Source organism: Pithys albifrons, chromosome 5, assembly GCF_047495875.1.
Source record: "Pithys albifrons albifrons isolate INPA30051 chromosome 5, PitAlb_v1, whole genome shotgun sequence".
NCBI classification, from domain to species: Eukaryota; Metazoa; Chordata; class Aves; order Passeriformes; family Thamnophilidae; genus Pithys; species Pithys albifrons.
Genome location: NC_092462.1, coordinates 47,244,112 through 47,268,650, shown reverse-complemented (window position 1 = coordinate 47,268,650; position 24,539 = coordinate 47,244,112). Strand labels below are relative to the sequence as shown.

The window sequence follows — 24,539 nt, the reverse complement described above, 5'->3', positions numbered from 1 at the left end:
GCTGTTGCTAATGCTGGCTGGATTCCAATTCCAAATTATATGTTCCAGTAATTACATTTTGCAAAGTTAGCTTTTCGTTAAAGTCAGACTACAGGATTGTTTCTATAAGGGAGATTTATAGTGGTATCCTTCCCCATTGTCTGTGAGAATAAATTAATGAAGTTGGCAGGACTTGTTTGTTTGGGTCCATTTGTGTCTCAGTTTATGTAGTTAAGAGAACTGGGCTCAAAGTAAGTTCTTGTTCATCTTGGACACCAAAAAGGTACTGGCACAGGTTGCCCATAGAAGCTGTGGATGCCCTATCACTGGAAGTGTTCAAGGCCAGGTTGGGTTGGACTTTGTCCCTGCCCATCACAGAGGAGCTGGAACTAGTGATCTTTAAGGTCCTTTCCAACCCAAACCATTCTGTGATCCTAAGTCGTAGTTCAGCTTTTTCCAGAAGCTGGCATATTTGCATTACCTTACTTAGTAAAGGTTAGTATTTTACAAATAATATAATAGAATCATATATATATATATATATATATATATATTTTAAATCAGAAGTCTGTGAATGTATTGTGGAAGCTTTTAGGGTTTTTTTTAACCAAAGACTTCGACCCAGTACAAGAGAAAAGGGTACGACAAAACTTGCTTTAGTTTTGACTCTTTAATCCAAACTGGCTGTTGTTCCAACTTAAAAACATGCAAAAAGGCAGTTTTTAAACTATAGCTTATTCTGCTGACTTGTCATATCTGAGGTGGAACTGTCCAGGAATTCTTCCTGTCTCACAGACTGACATTGCCTGACCTGCATAAACCACCTGGATGTGAAGCTACAGGAACTGGAATCTTTTTATGCTGCCATGACACAAACTAAAGATTAAGTTCTGTTGCAGTATTTACTACAAGCCCAGTGAAAAAGACTTTACAGAAATTATTAAAGGCACTTGGCATATAAGTCCTGTCCTCTCTTCTGTTAACCCAGGGGTAATCGTTGTGTGTTCTGCTGTGTGGCTGCACAGTGGTGGTAACCTTGCTTTCTCTTCCTGAATTGCTCAGGAAGCTTGTGAGTTCAAGGAAGGTGAAAGCTTAAAATTCTGAATCATATGTTGTTCCAGCAATACGATGTAATCTTTGCTTAAAGGATAGTGTGTGTCTCAGGAAATTAGCCAGAGTCAAGAAGGAACATGAAATTAGTACCTTGTGTTTAGTAGATTGGTTTATGATGCATGTTGTAAACTGTTTAACTCCAGTAAATGCTCACTGAAAGGTGTCTGTGTTTGTATGGAGGGAGAGAGAATGTGTGTGAGCTGGTATTTTTAAGGCTTGACCAAGGAAGGCTTGGCCAAAGTGGTCTAAAGTAGATTGAATTGGAGCAGACTTGCAGAGGAGAGGCATAGCATTAAGCTCATCATTAACACCCAGGCCACACCCATGAACTGGTTTGTCTTACAGTATATGGGAATAACATCTTTAAAGAAAAGCAGCAAAAAATGCCAGTGACTTTCTCTGAAGGCAAAGAGCCTTACAATGAACAGGCTTACTAAGATGCATTACCTTCCACAACTATTAACAGCTTAGGTGTCTTTTTTAGTCTGTTTCTCTAGGCTTTGCTTCTATGCAAGATATTTTATGAGGTTTTTCTGTTTGCTTGAATGAGATTCTGTCTTCGTATTAAGTTTCTCAGGAAACTTCTAGTACACTTCTGCAGAGTGCTTCCAGATTGACTTCAATGTTTTCTCTTATCAAGGGTCACGATCAGAGTTCCACTCTTGCCCAGCACTCTGTGGAATTGACATTACCCAATCACCATCCATTTCACAGAGATTTACTTCGATATGCTAAACTTATGGAGTGGCTCAAGAACACAGATTATGGAAAATATGAAGGACTAACAAAGGTATGTGAAGTGCTCAAATGATGCTAAAGAATATTTTGGTATTTGTGGTATCATGTTTTGTTTGTTAGTTTTTTCCCCTCAAACATTCTGTTCAGAAGTATCATAAGATACTTATCTTAATATTTGTGTAAAACAAATCTGCCATTTTACAGCCTTGTAAGAAAAATAAGTTTTTTTCAAATTAATGTGCTTATTGCCTGTTGAACATCTTTATTTCAACAGACTTTCATTTCACTTGGGAATATAAAAAACTTCAGAGATCTCTTGTAAAGGAGATTAGGTAGAAGTGTTTTTCCTTTGTATATATGTAACTTTTAACTGCCATGTTTAAAACTACCATGGAGTTAAAAAAAATTAGTACAGAAGTATACGAAGTGTTTAAGTAGAAGTCAAGGAGAAGTTAGTCCTGAGAGAGCAAGTCTTCTTTTGTTTGTAATTAAAGTAGTGTCATTCTTAAATGGAAGCTTTAAATTACACTTTTAAAAGGGCTTTGAAATAGTTCTTCCTTTGCCTTTAGTGTAAGGCAGATAATCAATGAATGGTTGACATCTTCCTGATCTTCTAATAAATACGTAACTCTCTCAACTTTTTGTGTATAATGTGTGCTTTAGGGGCCCAGTAAGAGTCTGATAAAAGAGGGTACAGAGAATGATGTTGAATTATCCCCATTCTAGCCTTGAATTGAATTCTGTAATACTCTACCACTAGTAATCTCATTTGTTTGTACCAAATTGCATATCTTTCTTTATGGAGAAGTACAAGTTTCTGATTAATGCTCACTGTGAAAGTGAATATAAGCTGCGTAAATATCATGAACATATTTTTTGTCCATGCTGCATAAATACATATACTTAAATTGTTCAAACCAGTTTGTTATTTAGTAGGACTTCCAAAGTCACAGGTCTTTTGGAACTATTTACCTGTAATAGAATATGGTTAGTATGAATACCTGTTAACTAAATTTACATTTTTCTTTTAAGAATTATATGGATTATTTATCACGACTGTACGAAAGGGAAATAAAAGACTTCTTTGAAGTTGCCAAGATCAAGATGACAGGCACAACCAGAGAAGGAAAAAAGTTTGGTAAGCTTCCAGAAGGCACATACCTTGCTTTAAAGCTTACTATTTTCATGTAAAACACTCATTACAACACCTAGGGCTGATTTTATAATGGGGTAAAATTCTTTACTTTTGCCAAGGTAGAAGATGTTGGATGAAAAATACGATTTGTAAAACTTTTAAATTCCAGAGGGTCAAAGTAGTACAACAGGAATCTTGTGAAATCAGTGAAATAAAAGGATAATAAAAGAAATTATATAATAAAAGGAGAATAAAAGGAATTTTCAGATGTATGCTCAATTTTTAACAAGCTATTTACTATCCATATTTTATTACTTGAACTATCCCACTTTATTACTGGAACAAATTTGAAAAATCAATTCTTGTAATTAATGGAAGTTTGCGCAGCAGCGTGTGTGTTCCTTCTGCTGTTACTTCTGCTTTTCATAAGTTTCAGGTGGATTTTTAAGAAGTTAATTCTGCCTAAGAAAACTTGTGTATTTTTTGGGGTATTTTCAGTTGGATTTGCCTGTGTAGTCTGAGACTGGAAATCATAATTTGTTAACTTGTAGGGATTTAAGGAGGTAATTCCTGCTAGGATTAGTCTAGTGTGAATATGGAAATGAAACTTTAAAAAAACCCTGAAACTTGGATACTTAGAAAGCAAGAGTAGTATAGGTGTATGTATATATTGTTTATTCTAAATTTTGAGGTGCACTGTTTCAAAACTTGTTTGAAACATTTATGTTTGCCATAGTTCACCAGGTTGCAAATTCACAATTCCAAAATTATGTGCAGCTTTAATTAGTAAGTTCTGTCAAGCCTGTTTTGGGTCCTGAACTTATGCTTTGAAGTTTGATGGTAGAAAACAGAAAAATGTAACAAAAGGAAGAAAGCAGAATAGTTGTGGGGCTTATTTGAGGGAGGGGGAAGATGGAAAGATAGATCTTGGCAATCTGTTTGACATGGAGGGCAAGAGGTGCAATAGTGTTTGTCATCAGAATATTTAAAATCATAAATGTTGAAAACCAATCTTGCAAGAATAAAAGCCACCTTTTTTCTAATACAAATTAATTTCTAAAACATTCTAAACACTTTGTACTGACACTTCTTTTGTGATTTGTATTTGCAAGGAGACCAGTTTTGTAGCAATTCTCTAACTCGTGTAAATGTTATGGAGCTATCAGGCATTTTTGGAGAAAGAGGTCCCTCAATTCACCAGCATAAAAGCTGCACCTTGAGAAGACTTCTGTCATGTATTTGTGTAAATTTATTTATTTTGTAAACAGCGTGTAATGGTGTGTGATTTCAAAAGCTTCCATGTTCAATGTGGGCATTGTACTACCACTAGTTGCGCATTTATTCAAAATACATCACTTCTTAATAGCAAACTTATTAAAGGAATAGGGTAGGTGCATAAATGTAATGATGCTCCAGTTGTACTTGGACACTCAAGATGACCTGTTTCCAAGCTGTGTTGGTGTGTGTTCTTGCCTTTTTTTTTTTTGTGCTTTGGGAATAGCACTGCTATTTGAATGCCTCAAACGCAAAGGGGATGCTGGGAGAATTCTGGCATTCTGTGCTGGTGTAAGGTTCTTTTTCTGCATTTTTTACAGCAAAAAAATCCCCCTACCTGGGTTGTGAGCATTCACACTTGTCTTAGTCTTTTTTTTCTTTTTTTTTTTTTTCCTGATGAAGCCAAGCCTTTGATACTTAAATACCATAGAGTCACTGTTGGAAAGAATGCTATTACTGTCATATGTTTGTATGCTGTAGCTTCTCAAAAGCCACTGAGGCTCCCCTCATTGTCCAGGGCCTGATCTTTGCCTGTAGTTCTTCACATTCTGTAATAAGTCCCATGTGTTTGGAAATTGAAGATGATGAAGTTGGGCCAGTGCATGACAGTTGTTTATTGCCAAATATATCATGCCTAAACGGTTTTTATTCAAAAGCTGCCAAAAGCCCCAAGATCTGAAAACTAGGCTGGAATTAAATTTGAATTTGATGTTACAACTATCAGTAGTGTTGCCTCCTTGAGCATATCTGGTATTTAAGACATGTTTATGTCATTTAGAAGTATCTACTCATTCTATTACAGTAGGTTCTGCTTGCCTGCTCCATTTTGGGGGGCTTGTAGCATCCATCCTCATCCAGATGTCTTTAATACCCCATATTGCTTTTAGTGTATGTATGCAAATGCCTTTTACTGGTAAAGGATTTCCTATTTTTCTACAAATGTCCATTTACTCTAAATTTCATATTGAAGTCCACTCGAGGAAACTGTTTTATTCTGAAAAAAATAGGAAAAATAAAAAAAAAACCTTTATAAATTTTTTTACTATATGTTTATTGTTTTCATCCTCTCCAAATTTGCAGTCATCAGTTTTTGGTGCAGCATGAATACAAAAGTTCTATTCTTTATGCAAACAACAGAAAAGGCTAGCCAGTCAATATGAATGGTTTTGCTGTATTAGTGTATGTTTTTTTTAATTGAAAAGATGGATAATATCTCTGACTCAGTAAAAAATTACATATGAAGATTTTAATTTCTTCAAGTCTATTATTGATTATGATGATTTATCTTGGAAACTGAGTCTTTTACAATATTAATTCTGACAATAAAACCCTAATTTAATGGACTTCTCAATTCAGGAGAACTTGAATACGTGTTACCAAAAATGTTCTTTGAACACACTATATAAGAAGAAGCAAATTTTAATACCTAGAAACTTACTCTATTTTTCATGTAGCTTAGAGACTGAATTTCTACAATAGTACCTCTCCAACTACATGTGTTTGCAATGTAGTTACTTGCTGCTTATAGTTCTCTGCATGTTCTTTCCAGTTAGAGCTTAACTTGCATCTTGTGCATGGTTTGTGCAAACTGCATTTTAACTTGTCTTTGTCTTTGATGCTTGCAACCTAATCCATCCCAGCTACACTGCCTCGAAAAGAAAGTGCTGTCAAACAGGAAACTGAGAGTGAGTATAACTAGTTGCATTAGTTGGTATTGTCAATGCATGTGTGTCTTTACGATGTGGTGCTGCATCGTGGAGAATCTACCTAACACTGAAGCACTCTGTTGAGAATGGAATAAGCATTAGCAGAATCATTGTTTTTGCAAGGCAAAAATGAAGCACAGCTATAATGTCCCAATGTAGAAGTTGAAAAGATTTGCAGGTAAAGGCAATATCTTTTGGGTTTTCCATGCTACTAGTAAAAATATGTTTGTGCCTGAGAGCTTGTCATAGTTTTCCAACTCTTCCAGTAAACTGAGGTGGCAACTTAGATTAAATTTATAGACTTTGATTTGTGACTGAATATCAACATACCATTTAAATGAAACTTGCAGGGTTGTTTTTAACTTTCTTTGTGATTTAGATATGAGAAGTTTACATGGCAGCCAAATATTGATAATTTCTTGGTCTTTTTTGTTTCTAGCTTTCTCTGTCCTGGTCCAACATTTCTGAAAATTTTGTAAAAAATTAAGAAATTAAAATACATGCTCCTCACCTAGGAGAAGGCCCAACAATATCAGGAAGAAATGACTGAATATTAATTATGATCAAAAGTAGGGGAGAGCGTTAGCAATAGAGTTACTATGGAGATGTATATCCAGCAAAATAGACAGAAGGATGTTAACAGCAGAAAGATCAAGATGAAAAAGTGGCTGAGTGTACATAAAGCTTTTTAATTTGTTCCCTCCTGTGGATGATTTCTTCTGTTTGTGGCAGCCTTTGCCCAAAGTACATTCACAAAGATCATAACTGGTCTTTGCTTTGAAGTTTTCAAGGAGAGTATCTATCCCAGTGTTCCTGTATTTCAGAGCTTTGTTCCTTTTATATGTTTTTCTATGGTTTACAATGAGAGCTTATATAGCTACGTTGTACTTTGAAAATTGCTGAAGTTATTTCAGTTACATTGAAACAAGGAAAGAATTACATCTACAGCAAAAGCATTTATGGCTTAGACAAATAATTGAGTTATTTGATTTTAATATAGGACTACTATATTGATCTCGTATATTCTGTAATGAACCTGTTCTTCAGTATTTTATTCTGCCTTTGCTTTCCTCCCTTATAGTGTTATTATTTCACAGGTCTTCATGGAAGTTCTGGAAAGCTGACTGGGTCTACTTCCAGTCTAAATAAACTCTCTGTTCAGAGTTCAGGAAACCGTAGATCTCAGTCATCCTCACTGTTAGATATGGGAAACATGTCTGCCTCTGACCTTGATGTGGCTGACAGAACAAAATTTGATAAGGTAAAGCCAAAAATATTGCATATGATTCTTGCTTAGTTTTGTATTAGAAGCATCTTGCATATCCTTCTTGTATAGTTTAAAAATCTGTACTGTTTAAATCTTAAAACATGGTGATTTCAATGTCTGTATGTACCATACATCTAATAAAGCCAGTTTCTAAGAAATATGTATATCAGTATTATTCTGTTTATTTCCTTTGTATGCTGTGTGTGATCTTTAAAGAATATCACACATAAAAAAATAGTCCAGTAATTGTAAGCCAAGTATACATTTTTAAGCAAATAGGAATTGAAATGATGGATTCTTCAACTGATTTTAAATTTCTCAATGTAAATATTCATATGTTCTGTCACATTTTGCCAGCATGTAAGTAAAAATTAAGATAGCAGAATCTTATTTTAGCCAGGACTTGAGCATAGCTCTAAAATTTTATTTACACTGGTTTCACATCACTTATCATCAGGTTTCAGATTTAACCAATGGCCCTAAGTTATTTTGGAGTGTCCTCATATGTTTTAAAACCTGCTTTCCTCAGCACATGTTGACTTTTTTTTCATGAACTTTTAAAAGTGACAGTGCTCACTGTTTCTTGTGGAATTAACTCCTGAGTGGAAGCAAAAGATGCAGTTATCGGTGAGAGTTATTTTCTTGTTATCAATTGAATTATTTGATGGAGATGAGTTTTCTTCTGATCTCCTCAAATCCTTGCTCAATCTTTTTCTGAGAGGAAATACTATATTACTGAAACAATATTAACAGCTAAGTTGTTACACTCCTATAGCAGCAACTTGCCTAGAATTAAACAGGTGGATAAAACAGGTTTATGCAAGTATCGTGCTATTATTTTCAACTTCTGACTTGTATCTCACGCCCATTGGGGATATGTGAGTGTGACTTAATATATACAGAGTTGTAAGCTATTGAGCAGACCTACTGGATTGTTTTATTTTTTCCTATGGGAATTTCTACCAGTATGGATTTCCTTTGTGGCTAGATTGGTTTAATTTATGTAACTTATTGCACATCTTAGACCATAAATAATTGCAGGAAAATTCTGTGTTGTGTAAAGATGACAAATTAGAAATATGCCTAACATCTGACTTATAATTTCCACTGTTTGTATTAATCAAATGAAATTATTTTAATTGATTATTGCCAAAATAGTGTTTAAATTCAAATCTAAAAATTGTGGTGCATACTTCAGTACAAAACCTACTTGTTGGTTTTCATAGCAGCTATATAAAAACTTCTACTTTTTCTACAGAGCAGTTATCCTCTACATATACAGTTGACCTGTTTTTCTTCCCTAAGACTTCAAGTTTTGTCTTCCTCCACTCACCAACCCAGGCGGAAAAAGGGCGGAAGAATCCACTATTAAAAGGCAAATGTTTCATGCTACCACAAAAGTCCTTCCTCAGGCTGTGCCTAGAAAAATTAGAGTTGTGGAAAAACAGAGGTTGTTCTTCCCAGCATTACATGCATGAGAAAGGACTATGTTGAAGATGCAGCTGTCACTTGTAAAGCAGAAGTTCAAGCAGTTTCCATTTCCATTAAGTAGTAATAAGCCTTCTAAAGCTTAGTGAAGTTAGAAAGTATATGCAACAAAAAATTAAAATTAGTATTGCTAACCGTTCATAGTATTTGGTGTGTTGATAAAAAGTTTGGCTTTTTTTAGATTTTTGAGCAAGTCTTAAGTGAACTGGAGCCTCTGTGTCTGGCAGAACAGGACTTCATTAGTAAATTTTTCAAACTGCAACAACATCAGAGCACGTCAGGAACAGCAACGGTATGAGTTACCTTTCTGTCACTGATGTATAAAGTACTGATCAGGGCTCATGAGAGACCTGTTTAAAAGATAACTTTGAAATTTATCTGGCAGTTAGGTGATCCAGGTGATCAATAACGTGTTTTTCTCCCTGATCTGGTAGGATCTTTATTTTTGGCTGATCAATACAAAAGCTATGAAAGAAGGACTGACATGTTTCTTTGTTTCCTCCTAAGATCATAATAAACACTTGACCATGCTATACAGGAACACAAGGGGGAGTAATTGTGGATAGTGTTGTAACTGGTGGAATGTGACCAGAAAACAGCAGAACCCTGCAAACTGCTGTGTTTTCTACTCTGGAAGCAGAGGGTGGAAGGGTGGAGGAGCTGCTAATATTATATTGATTTTGTCATATATACTTACTGCTTAGATACAAACTTGGAGACAAACTTTATCTTTGTTTACATACATTCCTTGTTCTTGCAGAATGAAGTGGAGGAAATGGATGGTGTAGCTTTATCTCGTTCATACACTTCTGGTGGTCCACAAACAATATCATCTGAGTATGTGCTGCCATTGTTTATTATTTATTCTTACGCCTACATTTGAATTCATTTGGCATAAAAAACTTTCCTCTATAATCAGAAATTGTTCCCTTTTAGTTGAAGTGAATAGTGAAATCTTCATTTGTACCTAGACACCAAGTGTGTCAGTAAATAGAAATTTTTTTGTATATAGAATGGGTGTTTCTGTCTATAGTGGTATAAAAAAGATGCTTTATTCTTTTAGTAGTGTGCAAATGAAATTAGGTATTGTAATATGGAAAATGTGCATGGCAGAGTTCTGAGTGTGTGTGTCACTTTCCACATAGAAAATACTTTTTGGAATATTTTGTACCTGTGACTGTTGATTTTTACTGTGTGGCATTGATATTTCTTCCCTTAATAGCCTTCTGAAAATCATGAGACTTGTTGAATGAAAACAAGACTACTATATCCAAGAAATGTATCCTAAAAATATTATCAAAGAACATGTAATATAGCCTAGTAAACAGTCAGAATAATATTTTTCTCTTATGCATTTTTAATAGGAAGGACATGATCCGACAAATGATGACAAAAATATTTCGTTGTATTGAACCTGAGCTGAATAATCTTATAGCACTGGGGGACAAGATTGATAGCTTTAATTCCCTTTACATGTTAGTTAAGATGAGTCATCATGTATGGACAGCACAAAATGTGGACCCAGCGTCCTTTCTCAGCACAACACTTGGAAATGTTTTGGTGACTGTCAAAAGGAACTTTGATAAGTGCATTGTAAGTTTCTAGTTATTCTGATTAAGCTAACTATAATGTTAAAGGAAGCCCAGTCTTACCCATTTTGATTTTACATTTCTTTATAGTTAAATTTTTGCTTTAAATTTGAACAGAAAATTACTAACTTTATTGGTCTTCTACTTTTGAAGGCTAAGCCTTCAAAAAAGATAAACTATTTGGTGGTTGGTTTCTTTTTCTTCTCCATTCCAGTTTTCTTCAGTAAGTAGCTATTTGTAACAAATAAGACCCCTTGTTCACTTCTTTGAGCTGGCTGACGTTTTTAGTTGTTTGTTTCAAACTTGTACTCTCACTGAGATTGCTGAAGTCCATTATGTAAACTGTAACTCTCTGCCTTTTTTACTTGCCAACGCAAAACCTCATGGTCTTATGAGGGTGTGAGGTTCTTTGGCAGTACAAACAGTGGAGCCTCAGAATCTCAGAAACTTTTGATAGTACAGCCATGACCATTACATGAAATACGGCAAGTTTAGTGAAACCATAGTTGCTGGTATAATTTTTTTTATTTTCATAAATGTAATTTGACTCTAGGCCAACGTAGTAAGACCATTCTTGATCACTTTAATGCTTAAAATATTTTAAAGTTCCTTTTTATTAAATTATACTCAGAAATAATATTTCAGTAGAAGACTAAAGAAACTTTTGCAGGAAAAAGAATTGTTAACTTGGCTGAATCTGAAAAGTTCCTTGTTAGATTATAGAATGAAAATTGTTAATTGCTTCTGGTGCATAAATTTGGGGCATTTTCATTGGTTTTTTTATACTAAGTAAACAAAGGAAAATAAAAGCCCATCTTGCTTTTTTTCTTTCCAATTACTTTACTTAAAAAAATTTTAAGGGTAAAAAGGTAGAAAGATTAAGTAGATATATTAATTGAAAGAATAATTTCTGTGTTTGGATAAATGTCAGTTTTTCGATATGTCTGCATTTTGCTTTTAATAGTTGTTACGTGATACAGAGTCATATATTAGAGGTTGATGTCTGTTTTGTTTTAAATTAAAGAGTAATCAAATGAAGCAGATGGATGAAGTAAAAATCTCAAAGAAGAGTAAAGTTGGGATCCTTCCATTTGTTGCTGAATTTGAAGAGTTCGCAGCCCTCGCTGAATCAATTTTCAAAAACGCAGAACGACGAGGAGATCTAGATAAAGCCTACATAAAACTTATTAGAGCTGTTTTTGTCAGTGGTAGGTCTTCTGATGTTGTCATAGTTACTAATTGCTTGATCCTATTTATATATAATTTTGCTCCAATTAACATATGATTTTTTTAAGACTATTGCAAGACGATGTGAATGATATTATGCCAAAATTTTGTTTGTCTCTGTTACTGGTAGGTGAGCAATTGTAATTTTGATTGTAATATACTTTTTAAGAGAGAACTGTAGATATTTCCCTTTGTACATACCTGTAAAGTAACTTCAAGTTATGACAGAGGGAAGTGGTGAAGATTCTGGAGAGGGAGAGGAGATGGCAGCAACACAGCATGCTCAGTCTGAAGTGTCTTCTGGGCTTTTATTTTCCTGTAGAAAATTATTTGGAAAGAACAAAATTGGCAGTAGCAGACTTTTCCTAGTTGGCAATTCAGTATTCTGACTGATGTGAATTTGTGATGATTACTGATACTTTCTTTGGTAGACTCAGCAAAAGGATTAATGGATGAACAGGCACAAAGACTTAACTGTGCCCTTGGTGGAAACCATCCTCTTTCAGCCTGCTTTTAGGTGCAGTAAGGGAGTGAGGGATAGGTAGAGTTTGTTTTGCTTCCCTGTTGTTTTTTTTTGTTGTTTTGGTTTTGAGAGGAGGGGGAGGAAATAAAATATCTAGGATTATCTAGTTTAGAGATTAACAGTAACTTTGACCATAAAACTAATAAGCAAAAATGGAAAGATTGAGAAGTACATTTTTTAAAAATCCACTACCTTATTAAAGGTTTTTATCCTACTGAGGATGCGAATTGATTTTTCTGTGATTTTTCTTAAATAGTTCTATCATGTAAAATTTATTAGAGATACTGAAAGCTTGCTTGTAAGCCTCCACAGACTGTGGGTTGTTTCTCACTTCTGTAAATAAGACCATACGTAGTCACTATTTTGTATCTTTTTATGTGACTTTTTTTGTCATACAAATTTCATGATTCTAGAACCTTTATGTATGTTACTTCTTATTAATGCTCTCAGGTACCATTTTATTTAGTGGTAATTCTGACAAGTACCGTAGAAATGTTTATCAATTACATGAACTCCAAAACACCTTTTTGGACAGTATTACGGTTATTGGTTATGGTTTTTTTTTTAATTTGGTGGTCCTTTTGGTATTTTAAGTATTTTGCTTCCTGTTTCTTTCAGTTGAGAAAGTAGCTAATGAAAGCCAGAAAACACCCAGAGATGTGGTCATGATGGAGAACTTCCATCATATTTTTGCAACACTTTCTCGCTTGAAAATTTCTTGTCTGGAGGCTGAGAAAAAAGAAGCCAAACAGAAATACACTGATCATCTTCAGTCTTATGTAATCTATTCACTTGGACAGCCTCTTGAAAAATTAAATGTAAGTATATTTGAATATGCATTTAAAAGACACAGAATAGTATTTGAATGTTTAGTTTGCACAATTTGATTTCTTTATCTCTGTATCTATCATAATCTCTTATTACTTTGGATTTGAGGATGCCTGGCAAGACTACTTGATTCATGAGAGTAATAGTCGTGGATAAAAATAAGCAAATTTTATGGCAATTAATAGTACTGACTAAACATCAGTGTCGTAAGCAAATGGCTTTCAAGAAGGAAAAAGTGAGGGGAAAAGTAATCAGGATAATTTGGGATAATTTTCTTCACCTCAACTGCAGAGAAAATTACTGTAGTTTCTGAACTGTTCAACAATAAGAAAAGTTTTAGGCAAGTTCTCTATGTGTGAAGTGTTAAAATCAGTGATGACTTATGATCAAACTGAGTTCTGCCCACTGAATGTCTCCCCACTGTTCATTGCTTTTTGATGCATCTGTTCTGTGTGTGTGTGTGAGAGAGAAAAGAGAGAACCACCTTGAAGCTGAACACCATCCCTGCCCTCTCCTCCAAACCTACATTTTGTATTTGAACATGATGTACTATGTTTTCACCAGGTTTGACCTCTTCAGCAGTAACCAAAACAGTCTTGTATTATCAGCCCTGTTTTAGCCATCAATCCAAAAGCAGCAACATATGGGCTGCTATGAAGATAGTCAGCTAGAAATTTGACTCTGTCCTGACCAGACCCAATGCACTTTTGTGGCTCTACCTGCAAGTTCATAGAAATACTTCCCTCTATTTTTATTATGTTGAGCCAACTGGTCAATGGCAGTGAGAAGTGAGGGCAATTGTGACCAACTATTATGCTGTTGTCTAATTATGGCTTGAGTAGAGATGCTCAGGTATTTAGTGAATTTTATATGAAAAATCCAGTATCTTCCCAGGCTATGTGCTCATTAATTGATGATTTTGAGGCTGATTGATTATTAGTTACAAGGTTGCAAAGAAAAGCTTGATTGCTTCTAGAAATTATTGATTTCAGTTTTATGCTAGTACTTGGAGTGCTGTATTGTTGGGCTGTGTTCGAATGTTTGTTGCTGAGCACTACTTCATGCCTAATTTATAAACAAAGTGGGGGAAACACAACAGTCATGAAGCGGAATCAAGACTTAACTACACATACCCTTGTCAAATTAAGTTAATTAGTTTAGATTTGTGATAGTCATTAATGCTGTTACTTGTTTTTAGCATTTTTTTGAGGGCGTTGAAGCTCGTGTGGCACAAGGTATACGAGAAGAGGAAGTAAGCTATCAGCTGGCTTTTAATAAGCAAGAGCTCCGTAAAGTTATAAAGGAATATCCCGGTAAGGAAGTGAAGAAGGGATTGGATAACCTCTACAAGAAGGTAGATAAGCATCTCTGTGAAGAAGAAAACTTACTTCAGGTAAACTAAATCAGGACTTAAAAGCCTTACAATGTTTACACAAAGGCTTTTTATTACTGCTTTTGCATATGTATTCTGTGAGAATTCATTGTAACTATGAAAAAACCCCATGAATTTTGAGTTTGGATTTTTGGGGGTTTTATAATTCTGTTTGTTGAACATTGATTTGAAAGAAAATTCCTCTGTGATTCCCTAGCTGAGCATTAACAGGTGATCTCTGTTCTGCAAAATATACTGGAAGTAGAGAAAACTAGATTTAAATGCACTGTTAGCTTGATGGAAAATGTAGTTGGTGCACTATAGCAGAATACACTTTCAATTAAACCTTTTCTGATAGTTGTATTATCTAATGTTAGTCTTTTACTCAGCAGACTTTCTCATTGGAGTAAATGAAATAGATTTAGGAGTTAAGCTTGTTGAAGCAGTTTTTTAAAATCTGAAATAGGAATTAGAGCACTGTTCTGGTTCAGAGTGTTTTCTTGAAAATCAGAAGCAATACCACTTTGAGGAAAACTTCCTCATCTTTACTATTTTCTGCATTGCACATTTGGTAGGAGTCATGTAAACATTACAGATCTTAAGGGATGAAAAACATCAATCTTTTTTTGTAATGCAGCAACTCTGTTTACTGAACTTTGTTAGGCAAGCTTTGACTGTGAAATGAAATCTGAAATGAGAGTCAGTTAATGAGCCAATGTTTTGTAGTTCACATCTGTGGTGTCTTGTGCCAGTTGACTTTTCCTAAAGTTTGCTTTCTTTGGCAGGTTGTGTGGCATTCCATGCAAGATGAGTTTATACGACAATACAAGCACTTTGAAGGGCTGATTGCTCGCTGCTATCCTGGATCAGGAATTACTATGGAATTCACTATTCAGGATATTTTAGACTACTGCTCCAGTATTGCACAGTCTCATTAAGTTCTAAGAAAGGAAAGAGAAGCTAGCAAAATATGCACCTGTATATAAGGGATTCAAACACTATAAATGGTATTTGTTTTTAAATGGTGGATTTCCAATCATATATGTAGTTAACTGCCATATATGTTGAGTTACACTCCTCTCTTCAAGTGTCTTTCAGGGCGAAATGAAACCTTTGGGGATTTGTTTTTCTTCTGCTGGGCTGAAAAGTAGTGTTTGAAAGCATTAATTCTGTGAAACACTTTGGATACAGTTTTTCCCTTACCTTAATATTCAAATACTTTTATTTATAATCCCTCCTCTTGCTAGAAGCAGTAAGCACTACCGCCATAGTATGCAAAAAGGATACTACTGTTTTCACTAATATTTTGCATCTTGGAAATCATGTAAGCATTGAAGACTATCAGGTGTCTTCCCTTCCTTGTTCTAGGAGGTATGGATGTGGGACTTCATGCAGTGGGAAGACTGAATTTGTTTTCTGAGATGTAATGTGACTGTGGCTATTTTTCCTAATTAAACTATGTTCATCATATTATTTCTGTGGAGCGTTATTTTTCAAAAAGGTGAAAACAATTGATTCCATTGTTTTGTCTCTGGCCATTGAAGTAGATTTGCTCCATTTCTCCATGCATGTTGTTTTTCTTCCTTTTAGTGTCAGTGTACTCCCACCTCCTGTAAGCCCTTCATCCTCCTGGAGCCTCAGCTGCCAGGGATTCAGGACCCAGGTGTTCTGTACAGTTTGATGGAATTGCCAAGCTGTTGGATACAGGAGGGGTGTATATAGAATAGAAAAAGGTACAAGAAAAGGAAGCATGCAGAGATAACATTTTGGGTTTTGAGATACAGATGCAAGAAGACTAGTATGAATGAAGAAGTTTTTCTTCTGAGTTTTGTAACAAACATGCTAGATGGCAACTCAGGAACATTGAGACATCTGGATTTCATAGAATCACAGAATAGTTTGAAAGGGACCTTAAAGATCATCTAGTTCCAACCCCGCTGTTGTGGGCAGGGACACCTTTCACTAGAGGAGGTTGCCCCAGAGCTCCATCCAGTCTGGACTTGGAACACTTCAGGGATGGGGCATCCGCTTCTCTGGGCAACCTGTTTGTGCCTCAGCAGGCTCACACTAAAGAACTTCTTCCTCAAATCTAATCTCAGCCTACCCACTTTCAGTTTGAAGCCATTACCCCTTGTCCTAGCACTGCCTGCCCATATAAACACCCCTTTCCATCTGCCTTGCCTGCTTCCGGGGCCGCTATAGGCGGCTCTCCGCCGCCCCCCGCGGCCCGCGGGAAGGAGGGAGCGTCCCGCCCCCCGCGCGAGGCCTGCCGGGCGGGCAGGGCGGGGCAGAGAAGGGGAAGGAAGAAAAGGGGAGGGAAGAAGGGAAGGAAGGGAAGGGGCGGGCGCGTCCCTCCGTTGCCGAGGGGACGGGGCGGAAGCGGCCACTGCTTCGCGCGCCATTTTCAAAGGCTGCACCGCGCGGGGCCGGCGCGGGCGGGAACGCTCGGGGAGCGCTAGAACAGCGCGGGGGGAGCCGGGCCGGGCCGAGCGCGGGGAACGGGGCGGAAACCTGTTTGCAGAGGGACCGACCGCGCCTTGGTAGGTACAGATTGGGGTTTCCGGAAGGTCTACAAAGCTTCCTGTTTGAGACAGGTGATGAGCCTGCATGTACATAGTCGATAGGGATGTCTTGTGCTGTAGTGTGAATTTAGAAGGTTTGGTGACAGGCTGCCCAGGGAAGTCGTGGAGTACCCCTCTCTGGAGACATTCCCAACGCCCCTGGGACACGTTCCTGTGTCACCTGCTCTAGGTGACCCTGCCGTGGCGGGGGGTTGGACTGGCTGATCTCAAGAGGTCCCTTCCAGCCCTAACGATTCGGGGCTTCTGTGATTCCCTAGGGGAGAAATCTGTTTTTCCAGAGCAAGCGTTTTCTTTCCATGGGCAAAGTGCTGGCCCTTCACAGCAAACGTGGTGAACTTGCAGCAATTCCATTTGGAAGCAGACTTCCCTAATAAAAGAGGCAGTGGCTCACCCGGTGTATCTTGAAAACGATGTTGCACGGCAGCTTGTCACAGCCCTCGGTGTCCACGGACTGTGTAGAGCCTCCTGTTAAAGCGCTGCTGTTGTCAGATGTTTGGGCCGCTGGGTGCCTTTTTTACGTGGCTGAAAACTAGCTCTGTGCAGTGGGACGAGCTCCGTGACCCGTAATTACAGGACGGGGCACATTGTAAACCTATTTAATGTACATGCAAAGAAAAAGTCTTTAACATTTGAGTTCTGTTGAATGAAAAATGCATTTTGGTATTTCCCAAACCTGAGAATGAAAACTCCATAATTGTCTTTGGTGTTAATGTTACAGACTCAATTAAAAAAATTGATTTCATAGCATATAAATTTATTCATAGTAATTTCTTTGTGTTCCATTGTTAGTGATGTAGTTTAGTCTTCCACGTGCTCAATGACTGGATTATTTCTTCCACAGTGAAAATACACCGTTGCTTTTTTTATGGTTACATTTTCTTAATGGTAACGCAAATATTGCATCTGCAACAGTTCTTAACCTGTAGTCACCATGAATTTGCTGCATTGTTCTCAGACTGAAAGGAGGCCTTCAATGGACTAAGCCTTTTCTGGTTTATATTCTACCTGTAATGGTCAATCTTAATACCTGTTAATAGTGCTTCTTTCACACAATTTTATGCAAACTGATTCACTACTGAAAGCCCAAAACAGCTGGATTTAAGGTTCCACGTCAAGGTTCAGTTTCAGACATTGGTGATTTAGAGCAGTAGGGAACTGTTCATAAGTGCTAACTATGTCTATTTCATAAACATATAGGTCTTCAAAATACTGCTGCTCACAACCATCCAGGTGTGTCATAAAATGAATGTGGTCACCTTTAGCAGTCTTCATGAGCAAAGAGGGAATAGAAAATGAGGCTGTTGGTTCTGAATATCTCTCCAGCGAACAACCAAAAGATGCATTCATATTTAGATGTATTAATAAATCCTGGTCTGGAAATGCTTGATTTAAAGTACCATTTAATTTTCCCTTTTCTGTTTTTCATCTACAATGAAAATTACATTTTCATCACAACAGCACTAGATTACATGAAATATTTAGATGATGAAAGATATGAACTATTTATGCAGCTCATACAGACTATCTCATGGGACATACTAAAGTTATGAGTGCTCTCCAGTAGTTTGCAAATTTACAAACATCTAGTAAGTTCAATATATCTTTCATTATGACTCAGTTGTGATTCACAACAATATTAAGTTTATTTAAATAAAAGTGTATTCCAGATTGGCTTGACTGGGTGAAAATGATGTAGAAAACTTGGATTTCCAAAAAACCTTTTTGAGAGTGTTTTTACCAAAGGCTTTTAAGAAAGCAGGTCTCTTTCAGAAATGGAGAAAAAACCTAGTGGTTAAAAAAAAAGGGTAGAAAGTACTGCCTTGTAGTGAACATGCAGAAGATTGTCTGCTGTTTAACACTGACTAGTGATCTGAAAGAATGGATTAAACAGAAAGGGACAAAATTTGGTCATTATATGGACATGTTAAGTGCAGTCCAAGGGTTGCAGAACAGTTTCACTGGACTGAATAACAAAACAGGAGCTAAGGAATAGTGTTGTTGGAGGCAAAGTGATGCACGTTGTACTCTCTAAGGAGCAGTAACCACTCAGAGAGGTGTTAGTGTCGCTCTGAATGCATCTATTCAACCCTTAAGAGCAATCAGAAAGACCAAATGTCCTGGTTTCAGCTGGGACAGAGTTAATTTTCTTTCTAGTAGCTGGTGCAATGTTGTGTTTTGGATTCACTATGAGGATAATGTTGATAGTACACTGATGTTTTGGTAGTTGCTAAGTAGTGCTAACTAAGCAAAGGACTTTTCAGTGCTAGTGAGGAGGTGGACAAAAGCTGTGAGGGAGTGTAGCCAGGACAGCTGATCTGAGCTGACCAAAGGATTATTCTATACCATAGAACGTCATGCCCAGTATATAAAATGGGGGGGGGTTATCTGGAAGGGTCACAGCTCAGAGATGGGCTGGGCATCAGTCTTCATGTGGTGAGCAATTGTATTGTGCATCTCTTGTTTCTCTTGGGTTTTATCAATCTCTCTCCCTCTCCTTTTTATATCAATTATAACTAGTACTAGTATTATTATAAACTGGTCTTATCACAGCCCTCAACTTTCACTTTTTTCTCCTTCATTTTGCTCCCCACTCCTGTGCTAGTGGGGGGTATAAGCAAGGAACTGTGTGGTAATTAGTTACCCACTGGGGTTAAGCCGTGACAAACACTGATCAGTAAAATGAAAGAATGGGTTAAACAGTAAGGGACGAAATTTGCTCATTATCTGGACTTGTTAAGTGCACTGCAAGGTTTGCCAAAGAGTTTCACTGGACTGAGTAATAAAGTGGGAGGTAAGGCTCAGTGTTAATGAAGGCAAAGTGATACACATCGTGGTCTCTAAGGTGGCAGTAACTGCTCAGGGAGGTTGTTGCTGTGAACGCATCCAATTGATGCTTTAGAGTGATCAGAGAGGCAAATGGTAAGTTAGGAATCAATATGAATAGGGAAAGCTACAGGAAAGAATCTTTATGGCTGCACAGGGCAAGGTCTATCAGGTACTATTATAATGATTCCAGTTCAACTTTAGGCCCATCAAATCCCTACCTTAGAGGCTTAGAGAAAGAGAATGTGTGTAGGAGTAAGATTTTACTCACGTTTATTAGGTTTTTATACTTTTGCTGTGGCAACTGTTAGAGACACAGGATATATTGGGCCAAACAGGTCTTGCATTCAACTGAATCAGAATGGAAGTTCATATATGAAATTTATATTTCCAGAGAAACATTTTCCTGATGGAAAAGTTACTAGATATTTTTTGATGTCAAGTTAAGATTAATGATAGACTAAGTTTAGAATATGAGATTTGAGTTATGGTTGTCTGTAATGACAGAGGTCTGGAATTACTGACACGTAATTTCTTTCCAACAAAGGGTGTACAACAATTATTGTCTTTGAAGACCTTAATATCTATGTTAAGCTCTCTGAAATAACAACCCCCAGGTTTTTTTATTTTCATTCCTAGACACCTTTGGGACCTGTACTCCAGCTATTCATTTCCTGGGCTTATTGTGGATCAGATGTAGCTCTAGGGAATATAAGATAATACCCTTTCCTGTTTGAGTCCAGTGGCAGTAACGAATTAAAAATTTCAGTCTTTAGAAAGAAGTTCTACCAGAAAGTTGTTGGTAGCTCCCAATATTAGAGTATGTTTAGAAAGCAACACCTTAAGTGCCTCTTGCAGTGATTTAACAAGATTCTGTATGTCCTTCCTAGCCATAGTTACTGGAGTGCTGACATCTGTCCTTTTATTTTCGTCCACTGTTACTTCAGAAAGACTTTATTCCCATACAAGCTTCGACACAGTTTTCTTCTTGATTTTTCTTCTGTAAAACTTTCTTAATGTGATTAGTAAAAAAATCTTTGCCCTTTCTAAAACACAAGCTTTTAAATCAAATCTGATTAATGATTTTAAAGTAATCTAATCTTTTTAACTGATAGAGTTCTTCTTCAGGAGAAGATGGGCTCAGGAGTTATCAGTTTACTTTTATAGTAATGTAAGATGTATTCCTGAGACTAAATCTAGACACAGTAATAGAATCACTGTTTTCCTATATTCAACACAGAATCCTCAATGTTAATGCAGAAATACCAAGATCTCGTCGCTTTTAGCTTTAATCTTTGGCTTCCAGAGTACAAAGTTATGACACATCAGGACAGTGACTTCCACTTAGTACCCTGACAGTTGCTGTTTCGTGGAGGTGAATTGTGCTGCTGCCTTCTCCAACCACCCGAGGACGGTACGTAAGGGTTTGTTCTCCCTGCATTGCTTAGTGAGTATCTCAACATCCCAAACCTCTTCAAGAAAATATTGTTGGTAGCACCTGGAGCAGATGCTGTGCTTGTAAGACTGGTGATTTTCTCTCATCCATGGAGCAGTACCTGGCAACCACGAATTTGTTGCTAGACTTGCATTAATAAAATGTGATGAAATCTTACTTTTCAGCCTTAGACATGAGAGAAACTTGCATGTTCTCTCATTTTATTTTTAATAAATTATTTTGTTTTTAGATACCTGCATATATTTATTTAATATATTTTTTAAAATAGGGGATTGTGAAATAGCATGGTTTGGATGATATTTGTATTTTGTCTCATTTATATGAGATCTAAACAACTCTTCCTCAGATTTCTAGTTTGTCTGTTGAGGTCCTTGCAGCCAGTAGGTTTATACTGAAACTTCTGAAGAAATGTGAGGGGAAATTTTCCACAGAAGTAACTGTTTTTCAGAAGTATTTCTAACTATTGAAGAGATGTTTTCACATCTGTAAGAGTTGATATTTATGTAGGTAATGCCAGGTACCAAGTCATGGCTAATGTATTAAGAAAAAGTTTATTGTGAAGTTGAACACCCTGAAATACACCGTGCAGCCTCTACCCTGGATGCTTTCCTACCAACACCTTCCACCTGCACGTAACTTCAGGGCTGTGTTCTCCCCCTGTCCCTGTACAGACTCTTCTCTCTCCCAGACAGGGCCCCACAGCATCTCTGTGAGACAGTGTTACCCTCTACACAAGAATCCTACTTTTCAAACAGACATGCAGAGAGATATGTACAGTGCTATTCATGGGAAAGAAGCTTCTCCCACACGGCGCCTTTCACAGCAGCAGAAACTTCACTGAGCAAAAATTCTTTATCCTTGAGTAAATCTTACATATATAATTTTTTGGTCCCTACAACATATTAAGAAGCATCAACTTCAGTATTTGATTTGTTTTCTCATTCTGTGTCTAAATCCAGAAGGACTTAAGGATGTAAAAGTTCTTCTTCCCTGAAATGTATACAGTAAAGCCATGATTATCGTCTGGATTCAGATATAGCAGTGCTGATCCAGTCTCTTTCAGATCAGCTTAGTAGTAAAGAGATAACTAACTAGTCAGTTGAAAAAACCCCAACCTTCTGATTTGCCAGCTCTATTTTCCAGGAAACAATGCAGGTAGGACCACAGTACACCAGTGGTTTTTTTCTTTCCTGTCTTTTGTCACATAAAATATATGTTCAAAGTTAATCTGTCTTTAATATGTTACACATTTTATGCAATTTTACAAATGGTTGGCATATGTTACGTTATGCACAATACTAACTTGTCAACTTTGAAAGTCGGATTTATATGTGAAAGAAAAAAAATATATATTGTTTTTTGAGAATAATTTGTTAGTTTTCATTGTGGAAGATACAGTGATGACCATGATTCAAAAGGAAATCAGAATCTAATGAGGAAACTAACTGCCAAGGAAAATATTGGCTCTGTGATCCTCTTTTGGTTTACTTAAATTTTAAGGACATGCTTATGCACTGATTTTCTACAAAAAAAAAAAGGCTTTTTTTCATAACTTTTTTTTGTGTATTATTCCTTCTTTAAAGGACTAATGCTGTAACCAACAATCTTTTGCAGGTGTCCTTTTTTTCTTGACTGTGACAAAAGGTGCTGCTTTGGAAGTGAGTTTACAATGAGTACCAGTGCAGAGCGAAGGTTCACTAATCTCAGGAAACGCCTGGATCAGCTGGGCTATCGGCAGCCATTGGGAGTGGAGAGTCTACCTTTAGTGGAAAAGCTTTTTAGGTATTCAAAAGGAGATTCATTAAAGAAATAGTAATCATATCGTAGGTATTTGGGTTTTGACATATAAGGAAGAAGGCTTAGACTGAAGACTGAAGATTACTTTCTGTCAATGTTATTTCAGAACTAACATTGAGTTCCTGTGTATGATGAAGTCAGATGGGTTTGCTTAAGTGATGAGACCATTTTAAGATTTAATTTAATCCAATAGAATTATTTTCTATGGTCTAGGAAAATCCAACTTTTCTAACCTCATAAGAGAGCCAAGGGTAGTCACTGTTGATGTGTGCTTAAAGGGCACACTTTTATAACTGGTTGTAAAAAGAATTTTCTGTTGTCTGTTCTGTGACTTAAAACATTCACATCTCTGTTGATTATTTCATTTAGACAAATTTAGATTTGCTATCTGCCCACTTTTTACAGGACAGATAACAGAAGAAAAACAAATTTTCATATTGCTTTAATGTATCTGCCATTTCATGGCTTTAATATGATTATGAACATAGTAATTTCCATAATAATCCAGTTATATTTGGCTGTACATGTGAATTTAGCTATTCTGATTCTGTTATTCCCTACCATGTAATATAGATGGAAGAACCCTAGGTAGAGAGGTGTGGAGTTGTTTGCCTTCAACATAAAGTCTTATTCTGGTGTCTGATAGATAGTTTTACTTCCATCACTAGCTTTGATACTATTTTCACAAAAGTGTTATTGTTGCACACCACTCATGTCTCTTATGGAGCTTCTGATCCCCATATAAGTACTACTAACCTGTGGTAAGTAGTGCTAGAACTTTCATAGGAAAAAATCATCTTGCCAAATCTCACTTTATGTAGAAAAGAGAGTTTATTGCATTATCAGATGTAAACTCCTGATATGCTTTTGAACTGTCTTTATATTTGTCCTGTCATTTCATATTTACTTTTTTTAAAACAAATGGTTGCCATCTTTCGGTTTTTCTTACATGAATATTCTATTTGCCTTCTTTTGAACCCATTTGTTCCCCCTCTACGGGAAAGGGTTTTGTTTCTTGGGTCATAATAAATATTTACATGTGCAGTGTAAAAGCTCAGAACCTTGCTAACACATCTGATACTCCTTTATCCCAGTGACTTAGTTCATACAACCGAGAGCTTGCGCAGTGCCAAGTTATCTGCTGGAAAAACTGAAAAAGAATGCAGCAATTATGATACTATTTTGGAACCTTATAAAACAGAGAACGCTAAACTTACCAGGGAAAATAATGAACTGCATTTAGAAATATTAAAACTGAAAGAGCAGTCTGACCGTCATGTTAAAGGTAATGTAAAAATTATGATACATTTTAATTCCTCCATGCCAAAATAGCAATTTTGACCAAATCCTTGATCCGCAGATTCATTTATCTGTACTTACAAGTGAGTGTGAGTGATCATTGAGTTTGATGCCTTTAATGAACTAAGGCTTATGCTCAGACATTTCTTTTTAAAAAGCTTCTCAGGTCCTGCAAATCATGGTTTTTACCTTGAATTGGTAATTTTTAATTTAAAATTAAATACTGCTGTTAAATATGCCTTCATTCCTCAATAGAGGTTTATTTGTAAATGTAAAAATATACTTTTTTTGTGTAAGTAAATGCACACATGTATGCATATTTTATAATTTCATGCCATGGGA

The 24,539-nt window shown here is 36.5% G+C and overlaps 2 protein-coding genes across 12 annotated transcripts in view; both read left to right on the top strand.

Moving 5' to 3' along the window:
• EXOC1 (exocyst complex component 1) overlaps positions 1-15,710 on the top strand; it is a 28,741-nt gene extending 13,031 nt beyond the window's left edge. For 4 of the 6 annotated variants that reach the window (XM_071556460.1, XM_071556458.1, XM_071556459.1 and 1 more), the window contains 11 exons: positions 1,733-1,882; positions 2,863-2,968; positions 5,881-5,925; positions 7,044-7,207; positions 8,883-8,993; positions 9,462-9,538; positions 10,066-10,294; positions 11,315-11,498; positions 12,659-12,858; positions 14,067-14,261; positions 15,026-15,710. In XM_071556460.1, the coding sequence (XP_071412561.1) occupies positions 1,733-1,882; positions 2,863-2,968; positions 5,881-5,925; positions 7,044-7,207; positions 8,883-8,993; positions 9,462-9,538; positions 10,066-10,294; positions 11,315-11,498; positions 12,659-12,858; positions 14,067-14,261; positions 15,026-15,178 (1,614 nt within the window). In that variant the 3' untranslated portion in view covers positions 15,179-15,710. The remainder of the gene's footprint in view (positions 1-1,732; positions 1,883-2,862; positions 2,969-5,880; positions 5,926-7,043; positions 7,208-8,882; positions 8,994-9,461; positions 9,539-10,065; positions 10,295-11,314; positions 11,499-12,658; positions 12,859-14,066; positions 14,262-15,025) is intronic. The other 2 variants (XM_071556462.1, XM_071556461.1) reach the window with 1 other exon arrangement.
• A 995-nt stretch (positions 15,711-16,705) lies between these two features.
• The window catches only part of CEP135 (centrosomal protein 135), a 35,393-nt gene continuing 27,559 nt past the window's right edge, over positions 16,706-24,539 (top strand). For 3 of the 6 annotated variants that reach the window (XM_071556454.1, XM_071556450.1, XM_071556456.1), the window contains exons 1-4: positions 16,719-16,780; positions 20,886-21,059; positions 22,716-22,883; positions 23,993-24,183. In XM_071556454.1, the coding sequence (XP_071412555.1) occupies positions 22,771-22,883; positions 23,993-24,183 (304 nt within the window). In that variant the 5' untranslated portion in view covers positions 16,719-16,780; positions 20,886-21,059; positions 22,716-22,770. Of the gene's footprint in view, positions 16,781-20,885; positions 21,060-22,715; positions 22,884-23,992; positions 24,184-24,539 lie in introns of all 6 variants that reach the window. The other 3 variants (XM_071556452.1, XM_071556451.1, XM_071556453.1) reach the window with 3 other exon arrangements.